This window comes from Diceros bicornis, chromosome 3 (genome assembly GCF_020826845.1).
Source record: "Diceros bicornis minor isolate mBicDic1 chromosome 3, mDicBic1.mat.cur, whole genome shotgun sequence".
NCBI lineage: Eukaryota > Metazoa > Chordata > Mammalia > Perissodactyla > Rhinocerotidae > Diceros > Diceros bicornis.
The window spans coordinates 100,468,477-100,480,901 of record NC_080742.1 but is presented as its reverse complement, the minus strand read 5'-3'; the positions used below and the strand labels follow the sequence as shown (position 1 = coordinate 100,480,901).

The window sequence follows — 12,425 nt, the reverse complement described above, 5'->3', positions numbered from 1 at the left end:
TTCACTTAGTAAAGTAACATGATGGACTGGCTCACTACAGTCATGTGTCACCTATGATGGGGATACGTTCTGAGAAAGGCATCGTTAGGTGATTTCGTCCTTGTGCGAACATCATAGTGTGTCCTTACACAAACCTAGACAGCGCAGCCTACTTCATGCCTACGCTATATGCCACTAATTTTATGGTCCCACTTACAGGACCGCTGTATCTGTGGTTTGTGGTTGCCCAAAACGTCACTATGTGGCGCATGACTGTACTGTTAACTGGTGCATCTTGGTAGCTTAGTGTCCTCACACAGAATTCATATCTGCCACTTAAAAGATATATGCTCATGTTTCTGACTGAAAATGGCTATAAATAACGATTTTAAGAAGTAATAAAGGTAATTTCTTGATTTTTACTTTGACCAAGACCAGAGAGCAGGTACAACCCTCTGTCCTTCCACCCTCCCACCTTCCTCTCTGGATTTAAGCTACAATAGTCCAGTGGTTCTCAAAGTACAGGTTCCAGAGGAGCAGGAGCAGCATCACCTGGGAACTCATCACAAATGCAACTTTCTTGGGCTCCACCCTAAACCTACTGAATCAGAAGAGCTGGGAGTAGGTCCAGGAATCTGTGTTTTAACAAGCCTTCTGAGTGATTCTGTTGCTCACTCAAATTTGAGAACCCTTGCTTTATTCTTTGCAATGGACACTGGGAAAAAACATACAGAGAGGGTAGGGTCAACACTGAAAAAGGCTCTCTGTTGATCAGCAACAGCCTGCTGTAGATCTTGAATAGCAGGGCTTGCTCAAAACGTTCAATTGATTATGTCTACAAAAGCAGTCACCTTGTCTCATTAAACACTCAGAAATGGAATACAGAAGAAGAAAACACAGAAAAGATGGTTATAATGTCACCAAAAGGTACAAAATAAAAGTAGTCTGGCACAGAATTAGCCCTGGCAACCTTCCAGGTCTCAGGAAGAGTCAAATGGCCCTGTACCATCCCCATGCCACCTTCCCAGAGACAGCCAGGAACCACAAGGTATGCAGAAGAGTAGGTCTAGGCCATAGACTCCAGATGAAAACTATTAAAAAAACAAACAATCAAATATTTTATTCAAATATTTTTAATTCAGAAGACAGTCATTTTTATAGAATGACTCTTACAGCACCATAACTCTAACCTCACACAGACCATTCACCCTATGGATGGCATGCATAATAATCTATAAAGTCAACTTTTTTTTACCTATTTGATTAATCATAACCGTACTATGGAAGAAGTTGAAATGGGAGTGAAGAAGGATGGGAGACAGGCAAAAAAAGTTACCCAAAGTTTCTGGAATGTTCCTTCTTTCTCTAGTTACATCTGAGAGCCTAATAATTGTTCCTTCTTTCCTTTCAGTTTTGAAACGTAATCGTCCAGATTCTTCATCATCATCATCTTCTTCATCTGATTCTTCTTTTATGTCCTTCTGCAGTTCCAAAGTTTCCATACCTCCCTACATTGCAGAAATACAAAACAAAAAGGGAGGGAAAGTGAGCTCACATTCTTTTAAATTAAATATTGAAAAATGATTAAAATATATATATATAAGTTCTTTATATTTAACATATAAAAATACTGCAAAATGTCCTATTATAAGGCCGTGTGAGACACTAAACTGATTCCAGGAGAAAATAATCTCCAACATTAAAAACTAACTTAATGTTAGAAAAAGTCCAAATTCCTGCTTGTAGTTAATATACAAAGTCCTATACATTGTTGCTACTTATACTTCCAAGAGAACAAACATGAACTCCAAAAATCCCTACTAGCCTTCAGTCTCATCCAGACTCCAGCATCATTCAAAATATTAAACTAACACTCGAGTTCCATGAGCTTATTAACATATAACCCACCTTGTAACTTACATTAGATGACAGCACACTCCTTCCCACCACACAGGCTAGATACTTTCTGTAATTCCTCACCCCTCTGCTTTGACTTTCACTGCCAGGCAAGCGCTCCAAGTCTGTTCTTGGGTTGGTTTGTTTTTTTTTCAGCCTCCAAAATCTTTCCTTCATCACGCTTACCCCTTTCTACTTCATTCCACTGTCTAGAGTTCGCTCATCACCACCTCTTGCTCAGACTATTGAAATAGCAAAACTGTTTTTTCTCTTCAGTCACCTCTTCACATTAAAAACAGCTTTTATCTTATATTTTATATCAGGTTTCCCACAAAAATTGTGCCTAATCTAGTTCCAAACTAAAAGTAATTGCTTCACCAACATTCTTATTGTATCACGCATGTTCCTTTTGACACTAATCACTTTTCACTTCATATTAGGTCCTTGTGACCTACTGTTACATATAGGTACCTACTGAGTGCTAGCTTCATTTAAATACTTTTTGAAAACTTAAAGAAAAGATATTTTTCCCCTTTATTCTCATGATTCATCATTTTTAAATGTTCTTTACTCTTAATAGAAACAAAATGAACTACTTCATTAGTAAACGCACAAGAAAAAGATGAAAATAAGCCAACAATATAATCGAGTAGTATTCTTTCCCGAACGTTTTCTGTGAAAAAAGATCAACTATAAATACACATATTCATTGCTATAAATCCTACAAATAGAGACCCGTTTTCAGGAGTTCAAATGCCTGATAATAAAATGATGAATGTAAACTTTATTTTAAGCCTAATAGATTGCAAACCACCTTTCAGTATTCTGATATTCAGTATACTATAGAATTTTAAAGTACCAAAGTCCTGGCATTTTGTTGGTTTGATACCATTATTTCCGTCTTATTGAGTATCTGAAACCAAAATGAGTGACATGAGATGGACGCAGCTAGGTTTGTGCTACACTACACTCAAATGGGACAAAGGTAAACTCGTTTACAAAGTTCTCTTCTCCACTTCCATAATGCTCCAGAGCAGTGCTTCTCAAATTTAATGTTTATACCAATCACTGAGAATCCTGTTAAAATGCAGAGTCTGATTCCACAGGTCTAGGGTAGGGCTCGAGATTCTGCATTTCTAACAAGCTTCAGGGAAAGCCAACACGCTGGTCCACAGACCACACTTTGAGTAGCAATGCCACAGAGGAGGAAAAGAAATGACTACCAATAAGGCAAAGATTCTATCACAACAGTCATTTCTAATTCAACCATTAACAGTAATTACAGTTCAAAGACTTTCCAAACAAGCTTAACATAAAACATGACAGTATAGAAACTAATACAGTTTATTCTGCATCCAAATCTCCATCTAAGAAATCTAAAGAGTACAAAGCTGAGTTGAAAATTCTTTGTCTGAAACAAATACTACAGCTCATCAGAAACAAACCACCAAATCGAGTCTCTGACCCAGCAATCCCATTCCTAGATATTTATCCAAGAGAAATGGTAATTTATGTTCACATAAAAACCTGTAGGAAAATGTTTACAACTCTCTTGTGGATCACCAAAAATGGAAACAATAAGTGAATGAATATATAAACTGTGGTCCATCCAAACCATGGAATGCTCTTTAGCAATAAAAAGGAATGAACTGTTGACATAACTGGGATGAGATCGCAAAGGCATCATGCTGAGTGCAAGAAGTCAATCTCGAAAGATGATATACTGTAACGATTTCATTTATTATGACTTTCTCCAACAGACAAAACTATACTGGTTGCCAGTAGCTAGAAATGGAGGGAGGATATGACTACAAAAGGATAGCATAAGGTAGTTTTTTGAGCAATGGAACGTCCTAGAATGCAAACTTCCTGTCGAAGTCTTGGGGTCCAGTTAAGCCTTAAGCTACATCAAGGATTATGCAAGCCCTGAATTGAAAATGAAGTGTGGCCGGGCCTTTGGTGCCTCGAGTGTAGGCCACCTGACAACATTCACAAAGCTAGACTCACTCCTTCAGCTACTGGCTACTATCTCATCTAAACACTGGGCTCAAGAAAGGAAAAAAAAAAAACATGCATATCTTTCGGCGGTATGGTTTACAGAATTAACTAACCTACCTGCCAAAATGTTGACTTTCTCCACGGTTTTTAACAAATATTATCTAGTATTCCATTCACAAGTGAAATTCCATTCAAGGGCTGTGTTGGCTAACGATATGAAAATCAAACTATCCTAAGATTACATTGTGCAAGAATTTAAATATGTACGTAAATCTTTGATTTCATTATAGACATTGGCAAAAACACTCAAAAGTTTGATTTTTAGCTACTTAATTATCTTGAAAACCTGAAAGATGTAATTCTTAACAGAGGGTGTATATGAAAACCAACATTCAAGTTCTTTAAAAACAGACAAGTTCGATCATACACCATGATCAAGTGGGATTTATACCAGAGACGCAGGGATGGTTCAACATCCGCAAATCAATCAACGTGATACATCACATCAACAAAACAAAGAATAAAAACCACATGATCATCTCAATAGACGCAGAGAAGGCATTTGACAAGATACAACATCCATTTATGATAAAAACTCTCAATAAATTGGGAATAGAAGGAAAGTACCTCAACATAATAAAGGCCATATATGACAAACCCACAGCTAACATCATACTCAACGGGGAAAGACTGAAAGCCATTCCTCTGAGAACAGGAACGAGGCAGGGCTGCCCACTCTCACCACTCCTGTTCAACATAGTACTGGAGGTTTTGGCCAGAGCAATTAGGCAAGAAAAAGGAATAAAAGGAATCCAAATAGGTAACGAAGAAGTGAAACTCTCACTATTTGCAGATGACATGATTGTATATATAGAAAACCCTAAAGAATCTGTTGGAAAACTGTTAGAAACAATCAACAACTACAGCAAAGTTGCAGGGTACAAAATCAATCTACAAAAATCAGTTGCATTTCTATATGCTAATAATGAACTAACAGAAAGAGAGCTCAAAAAGATAATACCATTTACAATTGCATCAAAAAGAATAAAATACCTAGGAATAAATCTTACCAAGGAGGTGAAGGACCTATACAATGAGAACTACAAGACATTATTGAGGGAAATCTACGATGACATAAAGAAATGGAAAGATATCCCATGCACGTGGATTGGAAGAATAAACATAGTTAAAATGTCTATTTTACCTAAAGCAATCTACAGATTCAATGCAATCCCAATCAGAATCCCAATGACATTCTTCACAGAAATAGAAAAAAGAATACTAAAATTTATATGGGGCAACAAAAGACCCCGAATAGCTAAAGAAATCCTAAAGAAAAAGAACAAAGCAGGAGGCATCACAATTCCTGACTTCAAAACATACTACAAAGCAATAGTAATCAAAACAGCATGGTACTGGTACAAAAACAGACACACAGATCAATGGAACAGAATTGAAAGCCCAGAAATAAAACCACACATATACGGACAGCTAATTTTCGACAAAGGTGCTAAGGACACGCAATGGAGAAAGGAAAGTCTCTTCAATAAATGGTGTTGGGAAAACTGGACATCCACATGCAAAAGAATGAAAGTGGACCATGTGCTATCGCCATACACAAAAATTAACTCAAAATGGATCAAAGACCTGAAGGTGAGACCTGAAACTATAAAACTCATAGAAGAAAATATAGGCAACACACTATTTGACATTGGGTTTAAAGGAATCTTTTCGGATGACATGCCTACCCAGACTAGGGAAACTAAAGAAAAAATAAACAAGTGGGACTTTATCAGACTAAAGAGCTTTTATAAGACAAATGAAATCAGAATCAAGATGAACAAACAACCAACCAGCTGGGAGAGAATATTTGCAAAACATACATCTGACAAGGGGTTGATCTCCATAATATATAAAGAACTCACACAATTGAACAACAAAAAAACAAACAACCCGATCAAAAAATGGGCAGAGGAAATGAACAGACACTTCTCCAAGGAAGATATACAGATGGCCAATAGGCACATGAAAAGATGCTCAACATCACTAATCATCAGGGAAATGCAAATCAAAACAACACTAAGATACCACCTCACGCCCGTTAGAATGGCTATAATCACCAAGACAAAAAACAACAAATGTTGGAGAGGATGTGGAGAAACAGGAACCCTCATACACAGCTGGTGGGAATGCAAATTGGTGCAGCCTCTATGGAAAACGGTATGGAGATTCCTCAAAGAATTAAAAATAGAGATGCCCTATGATCCAGCCATCCCACTACTGGGAATCTATCCAACGCACCTGAAATCAACAATCCAAAGAGGCTTATGCACCCCTATGTTCATTGCAGCATTATTCACCATAGCCAAGAAGTGGAAGCAACCTAAGTGTCCCTCGACTGACGATTGGATTAAGAAAATGTGGTATATATATACAATGGAATACTACTCAGCCATAAAAAAAGACAAAATCGTCCCATTTGCAACAACATGGATGGGCCTGGAGCGTATTATGTTAAGTGAAATAAGCCAGAAAGAGAAAGACAAACACTGTATGATCTCACTCATATGTGGAATATAAACCAACACATGGACAGAGAAAACTGGACTGTGGTTACCCGGGAAGTGGGGGTGGGGGGTGGGCACAAGGGGTGAAGGGAGTCATATATGGGGTGAAGGACAAACAAAAATGTACAACCCAAAATCTCACAATGTTAGAAACCATTAAAATATCAATAAAAATGTAAAAAAAAAAAAAAAAAAAAAAAAAAAACAGACAAGTTCGGGCCGGCCCCGTGGCTTAGCGGTTAAGTGCGCGCACTCCGCTGCTGGCGGCCCGGGTTCGGATCCCGGGCGCACACCGAGGCACCGCTTCTCTGGCCCTGCTGAGGCCGTGTCCCACGTACAGCAACTAGAAGGATGTGCAACCATGACAGACAACTATCTACTGGGGCTTTGGGGGAAAAATAAATAAATAAAAATTAAAAATAGACAAGTTCACTGAAATCTTACATATACATAAAAAATTAGAAATTCTCAGGGGGAACAAGACTCAGACTTGTATATTTTTTTTAAGTTCTCTAGCTAATTCTGAAATGAACCCATGATCTCAGTGTTCTCAAAGAAAATTCAATATTCTATCCCAAATCCAAGAAAAAAAAAATCAGATTGTTCTCTGAAACAGGGGGGAAAGATAAAAAGAAAACTATAGAGAACACTGCTTTAAAAAATTTCCTGGGGCCGGCCCGATGGCATAGTGGTTAGTTTGTGTGCTCCACTTCGGCCACCCAGGGTTTGCAGGCTTAGATCCCAGGCACGGACCAATGCACTACAAAATGGAGGAAGATGGGCACAGACGTTAGCTCAGGGCCACTCTTCCTCAGCAAAAAGAGGAAGACTGGCAATGGATGTTAGCTCATGGCCAAGCTTCCTCACCAAAAAAAGAAAAGAAAAGATTGAGCAAATTGTGCAAAAATTATAAGAAGAGAATTAAAGACCAATATCCTTCACGAATACAGACATAAGATTCCTGAAGAAAATAAAAGCACATGGAATCCAGCAAAATAAAAAAAGAAAATACATCATGACCAACTGAGGCTTAGCCAGAACCATAGTTTGATTTAAAGTTCAAAAATCAGTCAATTTAACAAATCTTACTTAGAGAACAATTTCAAATGTATGTAGATACTTCCCCCTCCTCCAGAGGTGAAACTTAAGTCCCTCCCCTCGCCTTTGGGCAGACTAGATTTAGTGACCTGCTTCCAAAGAATAGAGCAGAGAAAGGGAAAGATGGTAACTTTTCAGAGTCACTATCTGTAAGGTAATGACCATTGCCAGGGAGGTCCTGTACCCAGTGGTATGATGGGATGAGAAAGGCATCTAACTTCTGCGGTATTCTTTCCAAAAATCCATAACTCCAGTCTGATCATGAGAAAAATATCAGACAAACCCAGACTAGAAGCCATTCTACAGAATGTCTGGCCAGTACTTCTTTAGACTGTCACGGTCGTGAAACACAAGACTGACAAACTCTCAGAGACCAGAGGAAACATAACAATGCAGTGCCTCAACTGGATCCCGAAACAGAAAGAGGACATTACGGGAAAAACTCACGAAATGGAAATAAAGTCTGGAGTATAGTTAATACTTTATAAAAAGTCAATTTAATTCATATTAATAAAACAAGAGATAAAAGTCACAAGATTATCTCAGTAAATGCATAAAAAGCAGTAACAAAATTCAACACTCATTTCTGATTTTTAAAAAAATCTCAGCAAACTAGATATAGAAAAGAACTTCTTCAATCTGACTGAAAAACCTTCAGCTAGCTTATATTGCTTACTTGATCAAATACTGAACATTTTCCCCTACCATCAAGAACGAGGCAAGACCGAATGCTCTTAATGTTTCTAGTCTACATACTACTGGAGGTCAAAAAGGCCAAAGAAAGAAAGAAAAGGACAGGTTGGAAATGAAGAATTAAACTGTGTTTATTAACAGGCAACGTGATCATTAAGATGTTAGTTTTCCCTCAATCTGATCTAAAGATACAATGCAATCTTCATCAAAACCCCAACCAGATTTTTAGTAGATATTGACAAGTCAATTACAGAGTTTATTTGCAAACTGAAAGGACCTAGAATAGCCAAAACAATCTTAAAAAGGAAAACAAAACAGGTGGATTTACACTACCTGATTCCATGCCACAGTAATCAAGACAGTGTAGTACTGACAATGGAATAAAAAAAGAGATTCCAGAAGAGACCCAAACTTAAATGGCCAAATGATTCTCAACATAAGCACTAAGGCAATTCAATGGGAAAGCAAAGTCTTTACAACAAATAATGGTCTAACGACTATAGAAACATACAGAAAATGAACCCCATTCCACACACATATATTAGTTGAGATAGGTCATTGACCTAAACTAAAAATAACTAATACTATACAGCTTCCAGAAGAAAACACAGGATAATATCTCGGCAACTTTGAGGTAGGCAAAGATTTCTGGGGTCACAAAATTACTTGGTCTTCATCAAAATTAAAATTTTCTGCTCATGAAAAGATACCGTTAAGAAAATTAAAACACAAGCTACAGGCTCAGAGAAAATATTCATTTTATATCCAACAGACTTATATCTAGAATATACAGACATCTATCCATCTAGAATATACAGACAATATGAATAATTGATACATATATTCTACACAGAGACTATATAAACTATATGTATGTATGTACATAAAATACATATTCTCTGTGTAGAACATATATATAGACTATGTACAGCATATAGAGACAAAACTTAAAAAGATAACTCACTTTTAAAAAAAAAAGTAAGAGACTAAAAGTAGACACAAAGAAGATATGTAAGTCCAATAAGCATACGGAATAGTGTTCAACATCATTAGTTATCAGAGAAATACAACCCAAAACCATGATGACACAATCACCAGAGGAACTACTGGAAAAGACTCACAATATTAAACGATGCAGAACAACTGAGACTCTCACACATGACTGGCAGGAATATAAAATGGTACAGTCACTGTGAAAAACCATTGGACGGTTTCTTACAGAATTAAATGTATTTCTCCCCTCTCTCAGTAATTCCACTCCTAGTTAATATCAAGGGAGACGGACGAAAAGATACATCCACAAAAAGATGTGTAAAATAATCTTTATAGTTACTTTATTCATAATAACAAAAAAACTGAAAACAAACCAAATATCTATTATCAGGAGAATGAATAAATAAGGCATTATCCATAAAATGGAATGAACTACTGACATACACAACTACTTGGATGAATCTCAAAAACTTATGTTGAGCAAATACAGCTAGACACAGAGTACTGTATCATTACATACAATATGAATACATTTATGTTAAGTTCTAGAATAGAAAAGACTAATTTAAGTGACAGAAATAAGAACACTGTTTCCTCTCAGAAGTCAGGATTGACCAGAAAGAAACAATAGGGAACTTTCTGGAGGAATGGAACTGTTTCTTACCAATGGAAAGATGGTAACTTGGATGAACATATGTATCAAAATACTGAATTGTACACTTCAGATCTGTGCCTATCACTGAATATAAATGTTATCATAATTTAAAAGGTAAATATTTTAAATAGTGCAAAGATTTTTTTTTAAACTTCTCTCATTTTTTCCTCTATACATGCCAAAACTGTCTAAAATAGCAAATCTTCTGAACTGTGTTTGAAGACAACAGCACAACTGGCATAACGTGGCAGTATGATGAGAAAGGCTTGACGATTTTTATAATTAGATCTTCCTAATTTGTTTCAAGTATAGTGATTTCTTTGTATTAACCAAGCAAGAACATCAGTTAAATAAAAGGAACCACCTAAAATAGGCTTTTCACTTGAAATTACTTTTTAGCTCCATAATTCAGACTCTAATATGGATTTAAACATAGCTCCTAGAATGAAGTCATCCAAAAAACTGCAATATGCTTTCTACCCCCATTTTAAGCAACCCAGAGCCATGCACGCTGCATCGCAAGATGGAGCACAAAGGGCTTGTTCCTCAATACCCTGTAGACATTTAATCTAAGAAAATGGGTCAGAAAACCAGGAAGACACCAAAATACAGGCATGTGTGACAAATTAAAACTGTTATTCCTCCCTCAGGACTATATAATTTATTTAGACTTCTAAAAAAGATGGAATAACAGCACTCCAAAAGCAAAGCCTACCAAAAGGTATTGAAATAGCACACGACACCTACTTCTCAGCACCTCAAATAGTATGATGCACATAAGTTCTCAATAATGATCTTTTGGACTGACTGATATTCAGTGATTCTACTACGGTGAGTAAGAAAATAAGCCTAAAATATTGGTTGCTAGGGGAAAAGACCAGCCTACCACCTGCCTCCAAGAGGGACTATTAAAAGTCCTGAGAGCAAACAGTATTACAAAGAATTTTCCATCAACACAAAAACAGGCAACATAAACAAGGTAAACAGTAATCAAGAACAAATGAATAAGAAAGTAAATGTATGAGTGAATTTTTAAATAGTAACTTTAAAATTAAATTATGGGACATACAGCTTAAAAGAAAAAGCAAGTAATATACCTCCTAACAGATGGTATGAAAAAGATAAACTATTTAATCTGGATGAGAGTTTACTTCCTGCTCTATAAAATGATTCACATTGGAAACAACCCTTAGCATGTTTCATGTGAGAGTTGACAGCAACTAGAAATCATAGGAGTTAAACAATTGGAATCTAGTTCTTTGCCTCCCAAATTAAAGGGTCAAAATTTTAATCACCCTGTATTTCCCTGTTTATAAAAGTTATTTGCTCATAGCAAAAATATTTGGTGTACAAAGTATAAAAGGGATCACCCTCTGGAGGTGATCACTATTACCACTTTTGTCTTTATCCATCCAGACGCTTTCTGAGAGTCACACATGTACATTTAGACACGTGAAGTTATGGGGGAACTTAAGGGGAGGAATTCTATTACCTTGCTCTTTTCACTTAACACATCACGAGCCTCTCTTTCCACGTCCAACAGAGAGCTAGGACATCCTTTGGTAACCCGTAGTTCCCGTAAGGTTAGGCCATCATTTACCTAACCCTCTAGAAAAACCGACATTGATTCCACTTATTTCCAAGGCTGCAAACAAATACCAGGTGCATACATCTTTGGACACATCTTAGATTGACTCTTTTAGCTAACTTCGTCAAAGTGGAATTTTTGAGCCAAAGGACTCTAAAGCTTTGGATACTGTCAAGAACAGTGAAGAGTCTGTGATTTTACCGTTCTTGCAAGGTAGTCTGCCACTGTTTCGTGCAGGCTGTGAGAAGACACGAGACTCCTGGTCACACTTTCAACAACAGCAGTGGCAATTTGGGACCAGCTCCCTGAGCCCAAATTCCCACTGGACAATGTGAAGAGAGCCAGGTGACCCTGCATACAGGGCGCTGTGTTACAGGATGGACCCTGAGTTTAGGGACCCCGAGTCTGTTATAATGAGCAGAATGCACGCTTGCCCCTTGCTCTGAAAGAAGATACTATGTCTTTCAAGGCCGCTTGTTACACAAACATACCTGAAAAGATAGTCAGAAACAAAAGGCAGTCAGCACTTTGTTCACAAAACGTGCAGAGACATAAGAAACTCATGGAAAATTGCCACCTGGCCGGCCCAGTGGTGTAGTGGTTAAGTTTGAGTGCTCCGCTTCAGTGGCCCGGGGTTGGCAGGTTCGAAGCCCGGGTGTGGACCCACGCACCACTGGTCAAGCCATGTGTGGCTGCATCCCACATACAAAATAGAGGAAGATGGGTACAGATGTTGGCTCAGGGCTAATCTTCCTCAGCAAAAAGAGGAGGACTGGCAACAGATGTTAGCTCAGAGCCAAATCTTCCTCACCGAGAAAAAAAAAGAAAGAAAATTTTCTCTTTGCAGTCAGTATTTCCAAAATGGTCCCTCAAAAGAACGAGACGATACTCGACCAATAATTTTTATTTTTGCCAACATTAAAATAGGTTAAAATTCTCATTTTATTTTATTGAATAT

General features: G+C 37.4%; 1 protein-coding gene across 3 annotated transcripts in view; it reads right to left on the bottom strand.

The window, feature by feature from the left end:
* RBM33 (RNA binding motif protein 33) overlaps nucleotides 1-12,425 on the bottom strand; it is a 163,178-nt gene that overhangs the window by 79,674 nt on the left and 71,079 nt on the right. For all 3 annotated transcript variants that reach the window (XM_058533975.1, XM_058533981.1, XM_058533991.1), the window contains exon 6: nucleotides 1,316-1,487. In XM_058533975.1, the coding sequence (XP_058389958.1) occupies nucleotides 1,316-1,487 (172 nt within the window). The remainder of the gene's footprint in view (nucleotides 1-1,315; nucleotides 1,488-12,425) is intronic.